The sequence below is a fragment of the Macaca fascicularis genome, chromosome 20 (genome assembly GCF_037993035.2).
Source record: "Macaca fascicularis isolate 582-1 chromosome 20, T2T-MFA8v1.1".
Lineage (NCBI taxonomy): Eukaryota > Metazoa > Chordata > Mammalia > Primates > Cercopithecidae > Macaca > Macaca fascicularis.
The window spans coordinates 28,634,043-28,654,822 of record NC_088394.1 but is presented as its reverse complement, the minus strand read 5'-3'; the positions used below and the strand labels follow the sequence as shown (position 1 = coordinate 28,654,822).

Sequence of the window (20,780 nt, the reverse complement as noted above, 5' to 3'; positions counted from 1 at the left end):
ACTCAAATAGTTTTTCACCTGAAGGTTCTACTAACCCTAAGAGGTAGGTATTATTACCCCAACATTTAAAATAAGGAAAATGAGCTCTCCCTTCCTTCCTTTTCTTTTTTCTCTTTTCCTTCCTTCCCTTCTTCTTTCTTTCTTTTCTTTTTTCTTTCTTCTTTTCCCTCCCTCCCTCCCCCATTCCTTCCTCCCTCCCTCTCTCCCTCTCTCCCTCCCTTCCTTCCTTCCTTCCTCCCTTGTCCTTCCTTCCTCCCCTCCTTTCTTTCTCTTTCTCTTTCATCCTCCCTCCTTTCACCCCACTCTAGAAAAGAAAAAGAAGAAAATGAAAACTAAAAAGGTGGCACAATTGTCCTAAGAACTTGGAGTGACAGAGTCAAGATTTGAACCCAAATCTGTCCAAATACAAAGTCCAGGATCTTTCCACCATGTCACACTGCTTTCTTTTCTGGCAAATTTATGTTTAAAATGTCTAAATCTTTTTTTTTTTTTTTTTTTTTTTTTTTTGAGACGGAGTCTCACTCCGTCACCCAGGCTGGAGTGCAGTGGCACAACGTCGGCTCACTGCAAGCTCCACCTCTCAGGTTCACACCATTATCCTGCCTCAGCCTCCAGAGTAGCTGGGACTACAGGCACCCGCCACTGTGCCCGGCTAATTTTTTTGTATTTTATTAGTAGAGACGGGGTTTCACCTGTTAGCCAGGATAGTCTCGATCTCCTGACCTCGTGATCCACTCACCTTAGCCTCCCAAAGTGCTGGGATTAAAAATGTCTAAATCTTATAAGAGGTGGAATGGGAGGAGGCAGAGGGGCACTGAGTAGAGGTTTGAATGAAATAGAGGGTGAGTCGGTAATTGTTGAAACTGGGTGATGAGGACTTGGGGATTCATTAAACTATTTTTTTCTAGTTTTGTATGATTCACATTCCCCATAATAAAAAGTTTAAAACAGGCCAGGTGTGGTGGCTCACACCTGTAATCCCAGCACTTTGGGAGGCTGAGGTGGGTGGATCACCTGAGGTCAGGAGTTTGAGACCAGCCTGGCCAACATGGTGAAACCCCGTCTTTATTAAAAATACCATAATTAGCCGGGTGTGGTGGTGCACACCTGTAGTCCCAGCTACTCGGTAGGATGAGGTAGGAGAATTACTTGAATCCAGGAAGCAGAGGTTGCAGTGAACCCAGATCATACCAATGCACTCCAGCCTGGGCAAAAGAGTAAGACTCCATCTCAAAAAAAAGAGTTTAAAACAAACTTCAAATTTTCAAATTCTTATGTCCCAATCCTATACTGTCTTATATGATTTTGTTTTGTTTTGTTTTGTTTTTTGAGACGGAATTTCACTATCGTTGCCCAGGCTGGAATGCGATGGCACGATCTTGGCTCACTGCAACCTCTGCCTCCCGGGTTCAAATAATTCTCCTGCCTCAGCCTCCTGAGTAGCTGGGATTACAGGCACCTGCCACCCATACCTGGTTAATTTTTTGTATTTTTAGTAGAGATGGGGTTTCACCATGTTGACCAGGCTGGTCTCGAACTCCTGACCTCAAGTAATCCGCCCACCTCAGCCTCCCAAAGTGCTGGGATTATAGGCATGAGCCACCACGTCTGGCCTTTTATGAAATATTTAAGAGAACAAAACAATTTTATATCAATCTCTTTTTTTTTTTGAGATGGAGTCTCGCTTTGTCACCCAGGCTGGAGTGCAATGGCGCAATCTTGGCTCACTGCAAGCTCCGCCTCCCGGGTTCAAGCCATTCTCCTGTCTCAGCCTCTCAAGTAGCTGGGACTACAGGCGCCCGTCACCACGCCCGGCTAATTTTTTTGTATTTTTAGTAGAGATGGCGTTTCACCATGTAAGCCAGGATGGTCTCAATCTCCTGACCTCGTGATCCACCTGCCTTGGCCTCCCAAAGTGCTAGGATTAGAGGTGTGAGCCACCGCGCCCGGCCATATCAATCCCATTTTTATACAGGATTGCTTATAAGCAACTAAATCTGGGTATTTCAACAGTTGTTTAAACTTTATTTTTTTGGAGACAGAGTCTCATTCTGTTGCCCAGGCTGGAGTGCAGTGGCACAATCACAGCTCACTGCAACCTCCACCTCCTGGGTTCAAGCAATCCTCCTGCTTCAGCCTCCAAGATAGCTGGGACCACAGGTGTCTTCCACCAAGCCTGGCTAATTTTTTTGTATTTTTTGTAGAGAAGGGGTCTCGCTATGTTGCCTAGGCTGGTGTTGAACTCCTAAGCTCAAGTGATCCACCTACTTCAGCCTCTCAAAGTGCTGGCATGAGCCACCATGCCTGGCCTGTTTAAACTTTTTTAAAAACTTTTTTTTTTTCCTCCATGTACCATACATGAGACTTAATTTAAAAACTTTAAAAAAATACCCCAACTTTTTTCTGGGATGCATGATATGTACCCGGCAAATAATGACATACCATGATGATTGAATATTCTGTAAAAATTAAATATTTTAATATTTCTTTTTTTTTTTTTTTGAGATGGAGTTTCACTCTTGTTGCCCAGGCTGGAGTGCAATGGCATGATCTCAGCTCACTGCAACCTCCACCTCCTGGGTTCAGGTGATTTTCCTGCCTCAGTCTCCCAAGTAGCTGGGATTACAGGCATGGGCCACCACTCCCGGCTAATTTTGTACTTTTTTTAGTAGAGATGGGGTTTCTCCATGTTGGCCAGGCTGGTCTTGAACTGCCAATCTCATATAATCCGCCTGCCTTGGCCTCCCAAAGTGCTGGGATTACAGGTATGAGCCACCGTGCCCAGCCAAATTTTTTCGGGTTCACGCCATTCTCCTGCCTCAGCCTCCCAAGTAGCTGGGACTACACGCGCCCGCCACCACACCCGGCTAATTTTTTTTTTTTTTGTTATTTTCAGTAGAGACGGGGTTTCACCATGTTAACCAGGATGGTCTCAATCTTCTGACCTCATGATCCACCCACCTCAGCCTCCCAAAGTGCTGGGATTACAGATGTGAGCCACCGTGCCCGGCCCAAATATTTTAATATTTCATAATTTAAAATTATGAAAGCTGTGTAGCAGCATTAATATATAATGTATGAAAAGAGTAGGGAAAAATAGTAACTACATTGCCATTGTAATCGTGTTAAAAATGCCCATAAATATATTAAAAAGTAGAAGCTGCTGGGCACGGTGGCTCGAGCCTGTAATCCCAGCACTTTTGGAGGCCAAGGTAAGAGGATTACTTGACACCAGGGGTTTTAGACCAGCCTGGGCAATACAGCAAGATCCTGTCTCTACAAAAACTTTTTTTTTTTTTTTTTTTGAAATGGAGTTTCACTCTTGTTGCCCAGGCTGGAGTGAAATAACGCGATCTTGGCTCACTGCAACCTCTGCCTCCTGGGTTCAAGCAATTCTCCTGCCTCAGCTTCCCAAGTAGCTGGGCTTACAGGCATGTGCCACCACGTGAGGCTAATTTTGTATTTTTAGTAGAGACGGGGTTTCACCATGTTGGCCAGGCTGGTCTCGAACTCCTGACCTCAGGTGATCCGCCCACCTCAGCCTCCCAAAGTGCTGAGCCACCGTGCTCAGCCTACAAAAACATTTTAAAAAATTATCCAGATATGGTGGTGCATGCCTGTAGTCCTGTCTACTCGGGAGGCTGAGGTGGGAGGATCATTTGAGCCCAGAAGTTGGAGGCTGCAGTGAGCCATGATTGCATCACTCCACTCCAGCCTGGATGATAAAGTGAGGTCCTGTCTTTAAAAAAAGAATTTTAATACAAAATTTAAAAAATTAAAAAACTAGAAGGAGCCAGGCACAGTGGTGTGCACCTGTAGTCCCCACTATTCAGGAAGCTGAGGCAGGAGAACCTCTTGAGGCCAGAAGTTAGAGTCCAGTCTGGGCAACACAGTAAGACCCCCATCTCTAAAAACATAAAATGTGGCCAGGTGCAGTGGCTCATGCCTGTAATCCCAGCACTTTGGGAGGCTGAGGTAGGAGGATCACCTGAGGTCAGGAGCTCGAGACCAACCTGACCAACATAGTGAAACCCCAACTCTACTAAATATACAAAAATTAGCTGGGCATGGTGGCACATACCTGTAATCCCAGCTATTCGGGAGGCTGAGGCAGGAGAATCGCTTGAACCTAGGAGGTGGAGGCTGTAGTGAGCCAAGTTCATGCCATTGCACTCCAGCCCGGGTGACAGAGCAAGACTCTGTCTCAAATAAATATATAAATAATATAAAATAGGCCAGGCGTGATGGCTCATGCCTGTAATCCCAGCACTTTGGGAGCCAATGCAGGTGGATCACCTGAGGTCAGGAGCTCGAGACCAGCCTGACTAACATGGTAAAACCCTGTCTCTACTTAAAATACAAAAATTAGCTGGGCGTAGTGGCAGGTGCCTGTAATCCCAGATACTCGGGAGACTGAAGTAGGAGAATTGCTTGAACCCAGGAGGCGGAGGTTGCTGTGAGCAGAGATCATGCTGTAGTGAGTGAGACCGTGCCACTGCACTACAGCCTGGGCGACAGAGCAAGACTCTGTGTCAAAAAAATATATGTAGCCGGGTGTGGTGGCTCACACCTGTAATCCCAGCACTTTGGGAGGCCAAGGCAGGCAGATCACCTAAGGTCGGGAGTTCGAGACCAGCCTGACAAACTTGGTGAAACCCCTTCTGTACTAAAAATACAAAAATTGTCGGGCATGGTGGTGCATGCCTGTAATCCCAGCTACTCAGGAGGCTGAGGCAGGAGAATCACTAGAACCCAGGCGGCGGAGGTTGCAGTGAGCCAAGATCGCGCCACTGCACTTCAGCCTGGGCAACAAGAGCGAGACTCCGTCTCAAAAAAAATATATGTATAATTTTATATATAAAAATATATATTTATTTAAAATTTATGTAAAATATATACATTTTTATATAATTTTATATACAATTTAAAATTTAATATATATTTAAAATTAAAATATATATTTAAAATTTATATAAAATATATTTTTTATATATATATATTTTTTGAGATGGAGTCTCGCTGTGTCGTCCAGGCTGGAGTGCAATGGCATGATCTCGGCTCACTGCAACCTCTGCCTCCCGGGTTCATGCCATTCTCCTGCCTCAGCCTCCCAAATAGCTGGGACTATAGGCGCCCGCCACCTCGCCAGGCTAATTTTTTGTATTTTTAGTAGGGACGGGGTTTCACCATGTTAGCCAGGTTGGTCTCGATCTCCTGACCTCGTGATCCGCCTGTCTTGGCCTCCCAAAGTGCTGGGATTACAGGTGTGAGCCACCGCGCCTGGCCATATATATAATTTTTAAAAAACACTAGAAGAAAATATGCTAAAGGTGTTATTACTACCATTGCGCAGAAGAGGAAGTGACAGCACAGAGGGATGAAAGTGACGTGTCACCCACTGGACAGTGACGGAGCTGAGCCTGCCCCTGCAGGTAGCTCATCCCAGAGCACTGGCGCTGGCTCCCTTACCGGGAAATGAAATGAGAAGTCAGTGCAGGACATGGTGGTGGTGACAGCTGTGTTCCTTCTGAGTTCATGTCTCCCTCCTGGGAACAAGCCCCGTCTTCTGGTCCGGTGGCCATCCAGCTGCAGAGTGTAAGTGAGATTGGCAACCAGGTGGCCTGGGCAGGGCGGAAAAGGCAAGAGTTGAATGGTGGGGGATCCCAGGGCCATAAGCCTGGATTTGGGGCAGCAGCTACCCTGGGGAGCAGGAGGAGAGCTCTGACCTTGGAACTGGGGGATGAGAGACTTGATCTGGAAACAGATTGTGATATTAACACCTTCTTTCATCTTGTTACTTGTTGAATAGGAGCACTCCACTTCATGCACTGGGATCTCGGCTGGAGAGAAGGACATCAGGGTGACCACATCCACCACGGGCCGGGAGCTGCAGGGCAGAAAGCAACCAATTCTCTCCCACCAACCCAACTGCACGTCCCCCCTCAGATGTGGGGCTCCCGCCAGCAGAGCCCAGATAACTCTCCTTCCCTAAAGCAGACCTCAACATGTCACTGCCTCCTCTTAAGGAAAATAATAATAACACTTTTTATTTATTTATTTTGAGACAGGGTCTCACTCTGTTGCCCAGGCTGGAGTGCAGTGGCATGATCACAGCTCACTACAGCCTTGGCCTCCCAGGCTCTAGTGATCCTCCCACCTCAGCCTCCCAAGGATCTGGGACCACAGGCACGTGCCACCACACCTGGCTAACTTTAAATAAATTTTTGTAGAGAAGGGATCTTCCTATGTTGTCCAGGCTCATCTTGAACTCCTGAGCTCAAGCAATCCTCCCATCTTGGGCTCCCAAAGTGCTAGGATTATAGGTGTGAGCCACCATGCCTGGCCAATAATGATGATAACTAATTAGGGTGCCCAGATCATTCTAGCAGCCTCTGACCCATTTTCTATGGAGAAGAGTATGCTCTTAGGAAGATAAATCATGAGTTACTTTCTTGCTTATGTTTAAGCCTTCAATGATGCTTGCATGAATTTTATTATGCTTCATAATAAAGTTGCAGCTTTTGTTGTTGTTAGAGCCTCGCTTTGTTGCCCAGGCTGGAGTGCAGTGGTGCAGTCATAGCTCACTGCATCCTCACACTCCTGGCCTCCAGTGATCCTCCTGTCTCAGACTCCTGCATAGCTGGGATTACAGGAGTGAGCCCCAGCACCTGGCTCCTTTTTTTTTGAGATCCGCCTCCTGAGCTCAAGCAATTCTCCCGCCTCAGCCTCCAGAATAGCTGGGATTACAGGCGCGCACCACCACGCCCAGCTAATTTTTGTATTTTTAGTAGAGATGGGGTTTTAACAGGTTGGCCAGGCTGGTCTTGAACTCCTGACCTCAAATGATCCGTCCGCCTCAGCCTCCAAAAGTGTTGAGATTACAGGCATGAGTCATCGCACCCTGCCTATTTATTATTATTATTTTTTTGTGATAGAATCTCACTCTGTCGCTCAGGCTGGAGTGCAGTGGCATGATCACAGCTCACTGCAACCTCGACCTCCCAGGCTCAAGTCATCCTCCTGCCTCAGCATCCCAAGTAGCTGAGCCTACAGTCACGCACCAGCGTACCTGGCTAAAAAAAAAAAAGGCTGGGCACGGTGGCTCACTCTGTAATCCTAGCACTTTGGGAGGCCAAGACGGGCGGATCACTTGAGGTCAGGAGTTCAAAACCAGCCTGGCCAACATGGTGAAACCCCGTCTCTACTAAAAATACAAAAAAATTAGCAGGGCATGGTGGTGCACGCCTGTAATCCCAGCTACTTGGGAGGCTGAGGCAGGAGAATCACTTGAATCCAGGAGGTGGAGGTTGCAGTGAGCCAAATTCCCACCACTGCACTCCAGCCTGGGTGATAAGAGCAAGACTCTGTCTCAAAAGAAAAAGAAAAAAAAAAAAAAAGCTAAGTGACTGGGGTAACAGCATCCCAGAAGTAAACGGCAGAGCTTTAACTTGAATCCAGATCACCATGTTCTAAAGCTATGCTTTTCCCAATCCCATGATATTGCTTCTTTTTGAGTTTTAGTGTCAGGTAGGCCTGGGTGAACATCCCAGTTCCATCACTGATGGCAGCTGTTCAACCTGGAGTAAAACATGAAGACTCTATAAAAAGCAAACCTATTTAACAGTGCTGGGTGAAGACCCAACGAGCTCATGCCCATGAAACATCTGCATAGGGCCTGGCACATAGTAACTGCACAGAGGATGTGGCCAGGTGCGGTGCTCATGCCTGTAATCCCAGCTACTTGGGAGGTTGAGGCAGGAGGATCCCATGAACCCAGGAGTTTGAGACCAGCCTGGGCAAAGTAACAAGACTGTATCTTTTTTTCTTTTCTTTTTTTTTTTTTTTTTTTGAGACGGAGTCTCCCTCTGTCGCCCAGGCTGGAGTGCAGTGGCCGGATCTCAGCTCACTGCAAGCTCCGCCTCCCGGGTTTCCGCCATTCTCCTGCCTCAGCCTCCCGAGTAGCTGGGACTACAGGCGCCCGCCACCTCGCCCGGCTAGTTTTTTTGTATTTTTTAGTAGAGACGGGGTTTCACCGTATTAGCCAGGATAGTCTCGATCTCCTGACCTTGTGATCCGCCCATCTCGGCCTCCCAAAGTGCTGAGATTACAGGCTTGAGCCACCGTGCCCGGCCTTTCTTTTCTTTTCTTTTCTTTTTTTTTTTTTTTTTCTTTTTTTTTTTTTGAGACGGAGTCTCGCTGTGTCGCCCAGGCTGGAGTGCAGTGGCGCGATCTCGGCTCACTGCAAGCTCCGCCTCCCGGGTTCACGCCATTCTCCCGCCTCAGCCTCCGAGTAGCTGGGACTACAGGCGCCCGCCACCACGCCCGGCTAGTTTTTTTTTGTATTTTTAGTAGAGACGGGGTTTCACCATGTTAGCCAGGATGGTCTCGATCTCCTGACCTCGTGATCCACCCGCCTCGGCCTCCCAAAGTGCTGGGATTACAGGCTTGAGCCACCGCGCCCGGCCTCTTTTCTTTTTTATTTTGAGATGGAATCTCACTCTGTCACCCAGGCTGGAGTGCAATGGCGCGATCTCAGCTCACTGCAACCTCTGCCTCCCGGGTTCAAGCAATTTTCCTGCCTCAGCCTCCCGAATAGCTGGAGTATAGGTGCCTGCCACCACGCCTGGCAAATTTTGTATTTTTAGTAAAGACAGGGTTTCACCATGTTGATCAGGCTGGTCTTGAACTCCTGACCCCAAGTAATCCACCTGCCCTGGCCTCCCAAAGTGCTGAGATTACAAGTGTGAGCCACTGTGCCTGGCCTGGAAGACCATATATTAAAAAAATTAAAATTAGGCCATGCATAGTGGCTCCTGCCTGTAACCCCAGCACTCTGGGAGGCTGAGGAGAAAGCATAGTTTGAGACCAGGAGTTTGAGACCAGCTAGGGCAATATAGCAAGTCCCCATTGCTACGAAAAAAAAAAAAAAAAATTAGCCAGCTGTGGTGGCGAGCATTTGTAGTCCCAGCTACCTGGGAGGCTGAGGTGGGAGGATCACTTAAGCCCAACAGTTTGAGGCTGCAGTGAGTTGTGATCACGCCACTGCACTCCAGCCTGAGCAACAAAGAGAGACCCTGTCTCTAAAAAAACCCAACATAAATAAATAAATAAAATATAAACAAAACATAGGATAAGAGCTGGGGTCATCAGGTATGACCCGGGAGCCCCATCTCACCTCAGCACGATCATCTGGCTCTCAGCCCCCACAGCCACGTCTGCCAAGCCGTCCCCTTCAAGGTCCTTCACCCCATGGATGGAGCGTCCAAACCACCGAACTCCTGAGAGCACCTGGGTCCCTTCTATCCGCTGAGAGCAAGAAAGGAATTATCACTAAGTTGAGGAGAGGTAGGTTGGAGGGAGGGAAGGGTCGGGCTGGGGAGTGGGGTCTGGGCTTGGGGGCTTAGGGCACCCGAGAATGGAGTGTGATTGGCAGGCAGGATACCTCACCTGACTTGACTGGGGGCTAAGCCCCCCATGCCTCCCATTGAAGATGTACACAGCTCCCTGCTCCTCCAGAGGGGCCCCCACAGCCACGTCCACCAGCCCATCGCCGTTGATGTCTGTCAGAGCAGTGATGGCTTCTCCAAAACGCCCGAGTGGGTAGCCAGGGTCCCCCTGCAGCTCTGAGACCTCTTCAAACCCCAACTAGGAAGTAGCAAGAGACAGGTCACACCCAAGTCGCTCAGCAAGCTGTCACAGAGCAACTGAGTGAAGAACGCTAAAAATGGTAAGACGGGGTCCCTCCAAGAATTGGAATGGAGCTGTCGGACTAACCAGGGTTCAAGCACCAGCCCAGCCTCTTACTGTCCTCTTACTGTGACCTTGTGGTTTCAGACATCCCCCTGCTGAGCCTTGGGGTTTCCCTTTATATATATACATTTTTTGGATAATTTTTTTTGAGATGGAGTCTTGCTCTGTTGCATTGGCTGGAGTACAGTGGCGTAATCACAGCTCACTACAGCCTCGAACTCCTGAGCTCAAGCAATCCTCCCACCTTAGCCTCCCAAATAGCTGGGACTACAGGCATGTACCACCACATCTGGCTAACTTTAAATTTTTAATTTATTTATTTTTATTTTTGTAGAAACAGGATATTGTCATGTTGCCCAGGCTGGTCTTGAACTCCTGGCTTCAAGCAATCGTCTTGCCTCAGCCTCTCAAAGTGCTGGGATTACACGCATGAGCCACTGCACCCCAGGGATTTCCATTTATAAAATAAAGCTTGTAGTATCTCAGCAGGTAGTTATGAGGAAAGTGAGGTCGTGTCTATAAAAAGTTTGGCGCCGCCTGCCAGGTGCAGCTGTTCACGCCTATAATCCCAGCAGTTTGGAAGGCCGAGGCGGGTGGATCACCTGAGGTCAGGATTAGAGACCAGCCTGGCCAACATGTCAAAATGCTGTCTCTACTAAAAATACAAAAATTAGCTGGGTGTGGTGGCGGGCACCTGTAATCCCAGCACTTTGGGAGGCTGAGGCGGGTGGGTCACCTGAAGTCAGGAGTTCAAGACTAGCCTGACCAACATGGCAAAACCCCGTCTCTACTAAAAATACAAAAATTAGCTGAGCATGGAGACACACACCTGTAATCCCAGCTACTCGGGAGGCTGAGGCAGGAGAATCCCTTGAACCCAGGAGGCAGAGGTTGTGGTGAGCACTGATTGCACCACTGCACTCCAGCCTGGGCCACAAGAGCGAGACTCTGTCTCAAAAGGAAAAAGAAATATTGGCACTGGACCCTGCACACAGTCTTTCCCCAGTGAGGATTCGCTATTGCCTCTCTGTCATTCTAAAAGTTTGATCACCACATGACCAGACAGAGAAAGCCTTCAGAATAACTGGGAGCTGCGAATCTCTGCTGCTCCGCCTCCTCCCTCTCAGCCCCAGGTCCTGGCCCCACCTGTTTTCTCTGGTAGATAAACACCCGGCCTCCTCTCTGCTCCCCGTAGAACAGTGGGGCGCCAATCAGCAGCAGCTCTGTCTCCCCATCTTGGTCCACGTCGACGCCGCACAGCTCGCCACCGAAATAAGAGCCAATCTGTGGGGAGAGGCAGGTGTTTGGGGAGACGCCTGTGGGAACAGCAGAGGCTGGCAGGGAGATACCTGTACCGAGTTCATCTTATGCCACTCCCTCAAATGCAGGTTCCAATCCTGGATCCACCCCTAGTCTACGTGCATTAAGACAAGGTGGGCTCTTTGAGGTTGTCTCTTAAACTAGAGAGGGAGATGACAGGGCTTACCTCCGCGTATTATGAGGGACAAATGTGATGGTGTTTAGCACAGGGTAAGCACGTAAGTGGATGAGCGTTCAAAGGACAGAAGGGAGTGTGACATGTGTCCCTCCAGTCCCTGGTCTGCAGATGCCCTTGGACTGTACGCACCTGGGTCCCATGGATTGTCTGGATCTGGCTCCAGCGTCCTCCGCCCTGTGGCTCTTGGAACAGCAGCACTCGGCCCACGTGCTGGTATCGAGGGGCTCCTGAGGCCAACAACGAAGTCTTTTCCCCGGAGGGCAGCCAGGTCACGGAGTAACCTGAGGAAAGTGTGCGGGGCGTGGAGTTAGGAACAGAGGATGCTGGAAGAACACCCAGCAGGAGAGGGGCAGGGGCCCCAGGGAATTGGGTTAGTAGCAGAGATGCATCAAAACAGCTGAAGACCTTCTTCTGAGAAAAGCAGCCATGTGCTCCCAGCCGACCAAATCCTGCCATCTTGGGAATGGCATTTCTTCAACTGTGGGTGACATGCACACCCAGGGAAAAGCAGCTATGCACCACAAGTGGAGTGTGGAGCCTCTTCTGAGCCTCAGTTTACCTGAGGATTAGTAAGGAAAACTCCATTCTTTCTTCTTTTTTAGAGACAGAGTCTCGCTTTCTTGCCCAGGCTGGAATGCAATGGCGTGTTCTCGGCTCACTGCAACCTCCGCCTCCCGGGTTCAAGCAATTTTCTGCCTCAACCTCCCAAGTAGCTGGGATTACAGGTGCCCAGCCACCACACCCAGATACTTTTTTGTATTTTTAGTAGAAACAGGGTTTTGACATGTTGGCCAGGGTGGTCTCGAACTCCTGGCCTCAGGTGATCCACCTACCTCAGCCTCCCAAAGTGCTGGGGTTACAGGTGTAAGCCACCATGCCTGGCCTCTTTTTTCTTAAATAATAAAATAAAACAGGAGGCTGGGTGCAGTTGCTCACACCTGTAATCCCAGCACTTTGGGAGGCTGAGGCGGGCGGATCACGACAGGAGATTGAGAGAGCATGCTGGCTAACACAGTAAAACCACATCTCTACTAAAAATATGAAAAATTAGCTGGGCATGGTGGCAGGCACCTGTAGTCTCAGCTACTTGGGAAGCTAAGGCAGGAGAATGACGTGAACCTGGGAGGCGGAGCTTGCAGTGAGCCAAGATCGCGCCACTGCACTCCAGCCTGGGCGACATAGTGAGACTCTGTCTCAAAATAAATAAAATAAAATAAAATAAAATGGGATATATTAGAAGAATGCAAAGTTGGCATGGATATTAAAAATAAAGCATGTCGTCCAGGTGCAGTGGCTCCCGCCTGTAATCCTAACATTTTGGGAAGCCGAGGTAGGAGGATCACTTGAGGCCAGAAGTTTGAGACCAGTCTGGGCAACATAGTGAGACCCCGTCTCTACAAAAAATTACAAAAACTAGCCAGGTGTGGTGGTGCACACCTGTGATCCCAGGTACTAGAGAGGCTGAGAGGCAAAAGGATTGCTTGAACCCAGGAGTTCAAGGCTGCAGTGAACTACGATGGTGCCATTACACTCTAGCCTGGGTGACAGAGTGAGACCCTGTCTCTAACAAAATAAAATAAAGCAGGAAATTTGAAAAATTTTCATGCTTACAGATATCATGCTGGCCAGGCGTGGTGGCACACGCCTGTAGTCCCAGCACTTTGGGAGGCTGAGGTGGGTGGATCACCTGAGGTCAGGAGTTCGAGACCAGCCTGGTCAACATGGTGAAACCCCGTCTCTACTAAAAATACAAAAAATTGACTGGGCATGGTGGCACGCACCTGTAGTCCTGGCTATATGGGAGGCTGAGGCAAGAGAATCACTTGAACCCGGGAGGTGAAGGTTGCAGTGAGCTGAGATTGCACCACTTCATTCCAGCCTAGGCAACAGAGAGACTCAGTCTCGAAAAAAAAAAAGATATCATGTCAGTGTCAGGCTGTCTTCATCTTCAACTTCCGGTAACAAGGTTCTTTCCTCTAAGATACCAGGACAATCACTATTGAATGTTCTAGGAAACACTGCAGGAAATTGGACCCAGGCTTGGGCTAGAGATAGGAGCCGCCAGCAGGAATCCTCTGGGATGAGTCACTGACCCCATCTGATGGTCTCTGTGCAGAGAAGTTGAAAGTGAGTGAAGAAAACAGAGCTGGCCAGGGCTCTACAGCACATGGAAGGAAGAGTGAAGAGATGGAACCACTTCCCTATTGTCGTATGGAGTCTGGAAGCACAAGGGTTAAGAACTTCAGATCCTTGAACTCAGTGAGACAAGGTTTAAATCCTAGTGCTACTGTTTCCTAGCTGTGTAGTCTTAAGTACATTGCTTCATGCCTCTGCACTGCCTCAGTTTTCTCATCTACAAAAAGGGAAGAGGCTGGACATTGTGGCTCATGGCTGTAACCTCAGCACTTTGGGAGGCTGAGGCAGGAGGCTTTCTCAAAGTCAGGAGGTCAAGGCAGCAGTGAGCCAAGATGGCGCCACTGCACTCCAGCCTGGGTGACAGAGCGAGACCCTATGTCTAAAGAAGAAAAAAGGAACAGTACCAATCTCATGGGGTGTGTTTTGAGAGTTAAATAAGATGCATATATAAAATGCTTAGTGCTATGCTAGTGATAGCTAAACTGAGATCTGAAGGATAGTAGCATAGTAGACACTCAGGATTCTGTTTATTTATCTATCCACATATATGTATATATTTACGTGTGTGGATAGTGGGGTGGGTGTCTAACTAGAGATTAAACATTTTTTCTTTTTTTTTTGTTTGAAACAGAGTTTTGCTCTGTCACCCAGGCTGGACTGCAGTGGTACAATCTCAGCTCACTGCAACCTCTGCCTCCTGCGTTCAAGCTATTCTCCTGCCTCAGCTTCCCGAGTAGCTGGGATTACAGGTGCACGCCACCATGCCTCGCTAATTTTTTGCATTTTTACTAGAGACGGACTTTCACCATGTTGGCCAGGTTGGTCTCGAACTCCTGACCTCAAATGATCTGCCAACCTCAGCTTCCCAAAGTGCTGGGATTACAGTGTGAGCCACCATGCCCAGCTAGAGATTAAATTTTAGAGTTATTTTTTCTTCTTTTTTTCTTCACCACAGCCTTAACCTCCCAGGCTCAAGTGATCCTCCCATCTCAGCCTCCCAAGTAGCTGGGACCACAGGCATGCACAACCATGCCCAACTAATTTTTTTTTTTTTTTGAGACAAAGTCTGTCTCTGTCGCCCAGGCTGGAGTGCAGTAGTGTAATCTCGGCTCACTGTAACTTTCGCCTCCCAGGTTCAGGTGATTCTCCTGCCTCAGCCTCCCAAGTAGCTGGGACTAGAGGTGCGTGTCACCATGTCCAGCTAATTTTTTTGTATTTTTAGTAGACACAGGGCTTCACCATGTTGGCCAGGTTGGTCTCGAACTCTTGACCTCAGGTAATCTTGGACAATTTAAGAGGAGGAAGCCTCAAAAAGGAGTAGCCAGTCCTCTTACTAATAAGGCAGGTTGTTTAAAAATGTGCCTGGGATTTAATATATAGGTGTGACTGGTGGTATAGAGAGTCACTGTCATTGAAAGAAGTTTACTAGTCACAGTTCCAAGAGGCAGGAGGCACTGGATGCCACGCAGGGCCAGACAGAGAAACACCAGATTAGTGGAGAGGCAGGAGGAGCCAGGGAAGAGCATGGCCCAGAGCTCTTCTTGTGGTTTCCACAAGGAAGGGTGGTAAGTTAGGTTGGCAAGTTCAAGCAAGTTTAGGATTGCACAGTTTGAATAATTTTGGCTGACTCTGGGCTATAGTGGTGGCCTCTGGTTGATTGATGCCTGGCCCTGAGCTGATTTAGGGCAGAGGAACTATTGGCTTGGTGTGTATGGATTAGACAAAGGAGGTGGCTGGGGATATGGGCTTGGAATTGGTTGGTTTGCATATAAAAGGCCTTTTTTTTTTGAGACGGAGTCTTGCTCTGTCATCTAGGCTGGAGTGCAGTGGCGTGATCCTCAGTCACTGCAACCTCTGCCTCCTGGGTTCAAGAGATACTCTTGCCTCAGCCCCCTGAGTAGCTGGAATTAAAGACACCCGCCATCATGCCCGACTAATTTTTGTATTTTTAATAGAGATGGGGTTTCGCCATGTTGACCAGACTGGTCTCAAACTCCTGACCTCAGGTGATTCACCCACCTCACTCCCAAAGTGCTGGGATTACTGGTGTGAACCGCTGTGCCCGACCCTGTTTTTTGAGACACAGTCTTGCTCTTTTGCCCAGGCTGGTGTGCAGCGGCGTGATCTCCGCTTGCTGCAACCTCCACCTCTCGGGTTCTAATAATTCTCCTGTCTCAGCCTCCAGAATAGCTGGGACTACAGGCATGCACCACCACGCCTGGCTAACTTTTGTATTTTTAGTAGAGACAGGGTTTCACCATGTTGGCCAGGCTGGTCTTGAACTCCTGACCTCAGGTGATCCACATGCTTCAGTCTCCCAAAGTGCTGGGATTAAAGGCGTGAGCCACCATGAGCAGCTACAAGGTATATTCACAGGCAAGTTATTTACTATCTCTAGGAATTCGCCAACCCTGGGAGGCGTAGTCTCTTCAGGATGAGCACAGCCCCAAGATGTTAAAGCATCAGAAAATACAGACAATAAATTATGAATGTTATAGCCATATTTAAACTCTGACTTTGTTCATGCTGGTTGCTTAACTGCTTTCATTATTGTTTTGGAAGCCAGGCTGAGCGACCGTCTGACCCTACAACCAGAAGAACCCAGCAGAAAAGAGAAGTACTCACCCAAATAGCCCGCTCTTACTTCTGGTGTCAACGGTTCGTTCCCAATAAATGTGTCATCCTGCATGTCTGCCTTCAGGTAGAGAAGGCCCCCAGCCCAGTCCTTGGCTCCTACGGCCCCCACGACTGCATGGCCCTGCCCAGGGAAGGAGATGAGCGGGTCAGCTACCCACCGATCCACCCCCCGGAGTCAGCTGCACTCCCTGCAGCTCATTGCTCCAGACCAGCACGCACCCTGCTGAGGTCAGCACTGATGCCGCTGGAGGACAGCTCCATGTTGAAGGAAGTCAGGTCCTGTTTGCTTGTGCCTGGGGAACAAAGCAGAGAACAGGTGAGACCCAACAGCCGTAAATGCAGTGAAAAAAATTAATGGCAGGACAGGGAAGAAGTGAGGTATTTACCTCTGGGTTAAGGTAGAAGGCATGCATGTGAGGGTCAGGCAGACCCAGGGAGTGACTTAATGCTGAGTTGACTTTCTCATGTAATACCCTGGGAGTCCCAGATTTGTTTGTTTTTTGTTTTTGAGACAAGGTCTTGCTCTGTTGCCCAGGTTGGAGTGCAGTGGCGCAATCACAGCCTACTGCAGCCTCAACCTCCCAAGCTCAAGCAATCCTCCCGGCTTAGCCTCCTGGATAGCTGGGACTACAGGCACACACCATCACGCCTGGCTAATTTTTTTTTTTTTTTTTTTTTTTGAGATGGCGTCTCTCTCCGTGGCCAAGGCTGTAGTGCAGCAGCGCAATCTCAGCTCACTAAAGCTTCTGCCTCCTGGGTTCAAGCGATTCTCCTGCATGAGCCTCCCAAAGTAGCTGGAATTACAGGTGCACCACCATGCCCAGCTAATTTTTGGATTTTTAGTAGAGATAGGGTTTCACCATGTTGGCCAGGCTGATCTTGAACTCCTGACCTCAGGTGATCCACCCGCCTTGGCCTCCCAATGTGTTGGGACAATGACAGGTGTGAACCACCGTGCCCAGCCTCCAGATTTGAATATCCAATTACTCATCTCCGTGTGTCCAAGACTCAGCTCTTGGTTTCTGCTCTAACTCAGGCTTCTCACGTCAATGAATGGCACTCCCACTCACCTAATGAACCATGCTAAGAAACCAAATCCACCTGCAGTCTTCTCTTTCCCCCATCTCGTCTCCAACACGTCACCAAATCATGATATTCCTGCCTTTGAAATACACCTTCTTTCTGTTTTTTGAGACAGGGACTCGCTGTGTTGCCCAGGCTGGAGTGCAGTGGTGTCATCATAGCTCACTGCAGTCTCAAACTCCTAGGCTCAAGAGATACTCCTGTCTCAGCATCCCAAGTAGCTGGGATACTGGCATGCACCACTGTGCCTGGCTTATATAGCTTCTCCTTAAGAATGCTTCACTGGCTGGGCGTGGTGGCTTAGACCTGTAATCCCAGCTCTTTGGGAGACCAAGGCGGGCAGATTACCTGAGGTCAGGAGTTCGAGACCAGCCTGGCCAGCATGGTGAAACCCTGTTTCTACTGAAAATACAAAAATTAGCCAGGCATGGTGGGACACGCCTGTAATCCCAGCTACTTGGGAGGCTGAGGTAGGAGAATTGCTTGAGCTTGGGAGGCTCAAAAACAACTGGAGGTTGCAGTGAGCCAAGATCACGCCACTGCTCTCCAGCCTGGCCGACAGAGTGAAACTCTGTCTCAAAAAATAAAAAAGGTCAGGCACAGTGGCTCACACCTGTAATCCTAGCACTTTGGGAGGCTGAGGCGAGTGGATTACCTGAGGTCAGGAGTTCGAGACCATCCTGGCCAATATGGTGAAACCTTATTTCTACTAAAAATACAAAAAAATTATCTGGGTGTGGTGGCAGGCACCTGTACTCCCAGCTACTCGGGAGGCTGAGGCAGGAGAATTGCTTGAACCCAGGAGGCTGAGGTTGCAGTGAGCCAAGATCACGCCACCGCACTCCAGCCTGGGTGACAGAGCAAGACTCTGTCTCAGAAAAAAAAAAAAAAAAAAAAAAAGAATTCTTCATGGACTGGGCGCAGTGGCTTATGCCTGTAATCCCAACGCTTTGTGAGGCTGAGGCAGAAGAATTGCTTGAGCTCAGGAGTTAAAGACCAGCCTGGGAAATATAGTAGAAACTCTGCCTCAGCCAGGCACAGTGGCTCATGCCTGTAATCCCAGCACTATGTGAGGCTGAGGCAGGAGGATTGCTTGAGCCCAGAAGTTCAAGACCTGCTTGGGCAATATAGTAGAAACTCTTGTCTCTACAAAAAAATTTAAAAATTAGCCAGGTGTGGTGGTGTGTATCTGTAGTCCCAGCTACTCAGGAGGTCGACGTGGGAGGACTGCTTGAGCCCAGGAGTTTGAGGCTGCAGTGAGCTGTGATCGCGCCACTGCACTCCAGTCTGGGCAACAGAGTGAGTCCCTGTCTCAAAACAACAGCAACAAAAAACTCCTCATGATTTCTCATCAATCTTCACACTGAAATCGAAACTCTTTCTGAGGGTCTGGAAGACACTTACCTCCTTGCCAACCTTCTCTCTCCCTTCCTCACTGCGCTCCGGTCACACTGAACTTTTTCCATTTTCCTGGCATGCTGAGCCCTTTCCCTGCCCCTGGTCTTGCACCTGTGCTTCTCTCTGCCCTCATTCCACCTTCCTCATGTTGCTGTTTGAATCTCGTCTTTCATATCTGAGCTTAAAAGCCAGTTGAGAGTGAATTTTTTTTTTTTTTTTTTTTAGACAGAGTCTCTGTCACACAGGCTGGAGTACAGTGGCTGCAACCTCCACCTCCAGGTTCAAGCGATTATCCTGCCTCAGCCTCCCGAGTAGCTGGGACTACAAGCACACACCACCACGCCTGGCTAATTTTTTTAGTAGAGACGGGGTTTGGGGTTTCACTGTGTTAGCCAGGATGATCCTGATCTCCTGACCGCTTGATCCGCCCACTTTGGCCTCCCAAAGTGCTGGGATTACATGCGTAAGCCACCGTGCCCGGCCAGAGAGTGAATTTTTTAAAAAAACATTTTTTAAAAATTCACTTTTCATTTTTATTATTTATTTAGACATGGGGTCTTGCTATGCTGCCCAGACTGGACCATTGCTCTTTTTTTTTTTTTTTTTTTTGAGACAGAATTTTGCTTTCGTCACCCAGGCTGGAGTGCGGTGTCACAATCTCAGCTCACTGTGACCTCTGCCTCCTGGGTTCAAGTGATTCTCCTGCCTTAGCCTCCCAAGTAGCTGGGATTACAGGCACCCGCCGCCACACCCAACTAATTTTTGTATTTTTAATAGAGACTGGGTTTCACCATGTTGGTCAGGCTGGTCTCAAACTCCTGACCTCAAGTGATCCGCCCACCTAGGCCTCCCAGAGTGTTGGGATGACAGGCATGAGCCCCCGCTCTCAGCCCATTGCTTCTTTTTTTTTTTTTTTTTTTTTTTTTTTTTCTGAGACGGAGTCTCGCTCTGTCACCCAGGCTAGAGTGCAGTGGCATAATCTCGGCTTACTGCAAGCTCCACCTCCCAGGTTCACACCATTCCCCTGCCTCAGCCTCCCGAGTAACTGGGACTACAGGCGCCCGCCGCCACGCCCGGCTAATTTTTTGTATTTTTAGTAGAGACGGGGTTTCACTGTGTTAGCCAGGATGGTCTCGATCTCCTGACCTCGTGATCCAGCCGCGTAGGCCTCCCAAAGTGCTGGGATTACAGGCGTGAGCCACCGCGCCCGGCCAGCCCATGCTTCTTTAACTGAACTGAACACCAAGGCTGTGTCCTAGCAAAGGAGACTTTCCTGTAGGAATCACATATCTTTCAGCCAAGTAAGCTTCCTGGGGAAATGCCCTCCATAACCAGTCCTCCATCTGGTGACCACAATACAAATCTTTTCTTATTCTAGGCCAGGAAAGAAGACTTGTGGGTTCTTCACACTGGCCCCTGCCCGTCTGCCCTTCTGAAGTAATGTGGAGCCTCAGATAAGTGACAGCAAGACATTGAGCAAGAAGGGGGAGGAATTATATTCACTCTGCAGGGCTCAGATCACACCAGCAAGACATAGGTCAGTCCTGGATCAACCTGAGCTCCAGGAGAAGATGGAATTTCAGAAAGAAATATCACAGAGGGCCGGGTGTGGTGGCTCACGCCCATAATCCTAACACTTTAGGAGGCCGAGGCGGGCAGATTGCTTGGGGCCAGGAATTCGAGACCAGCCTGGGCAACATAGTGAGACCCCTGCCTCTACAAAAAGTACCAAATGAAAAAAAAAATTAGCCAGGTGTGGTATCATACACCTATAGTCCCAGCTACTTGGGAGGCTGAGGTGGGAGGATCACCTGATCCTGGAAGGCTAAGGCTGCAGTGAACTGTGATCATGCCACTGTACCCCAGCCTGGGTGACAGAGTGAGACCCTGTGAAAGAAAAGCAAAAAAGAAAAGAGGCCAGGTGCAGAGGCTCTACTAAAAAATACAAAAATACAAAAAATTAGCTGGGCGTGGTGGTGGGCGCCTGTGGTCCCAGCTACTCGGGAGGCTGAGGCAGGAAAATGGCGTGAACCTGGGAAGTGGAGCTTGCAGTGAGCTAAGATCGTGTGACTACACTCCAGCCTGGGCAACAGAGCGAGACTCTGTCTCAAAAAAACCCAAAAAGAATAGAAAAGAAAGAGAAGAGAAAAGAAGAGAAGAGGAGGGGAGGGGAGGGACAGGGAAGGAAGGGAGGAAGGAAGGAAGGAGAGAAAGAAGGAAGAGAAAGGAAGATCACAGAGGCTGCTCCCAAATGACCCTCTCCTAAATTCCTTCTAAA

At 48.8% G+C, this 20,780-nt stretch overlaps 1 protein-coding gene across 2 annotated transcripts in view; it reads right to left on the bottom strand.

Moving 5' to 3' along the window:
- The window catches only part of ITGAL (integrin subunit alpha L), a 52,574-nt gene that overhangs the window by 19,693 nt on the left and 12,101 nt on the right, over window positions 1-20,780 (bottom strand). For both annotated transcript variants that reach the window (XM_045381443.2, XM_065537648.1), the window contains exons 10-17: window positions 16,241-16,314; window positions 16,010-16,142; window positions 11,378-11,529; window positions 10,897-11,034; window positions 9,448-9,645; window positions 9,176-9,306; window positions 5,727-5,887; window positions 5,470-5,621 (exon numbers count right to left, since the gene is read on the bottom strand). In XM_045381443.2, coding sequence (XP_045237378.2) covers window positions 5,470-5,621; window positions 5,727-5,887; window positions 9,176-9,306; window positions 9,448-9,645; window positions 10,897-11,034; window positions 11,378-11,529; window positions 16,010-16,142; window positions 16,241-16,314 — 1,139 coding nt within the window. The remainder of the gene's footprint in view (window positions 1-5,469; window positions 5,622-5,726; window positions 5,888-9,175; window positions 9,307-9,447; window positions 9,646-10,896; window positions 11,035-11,377; window positions 11,530-16,009; window positions 16,143-16,240; window positions 16,315-20,780) is intronic.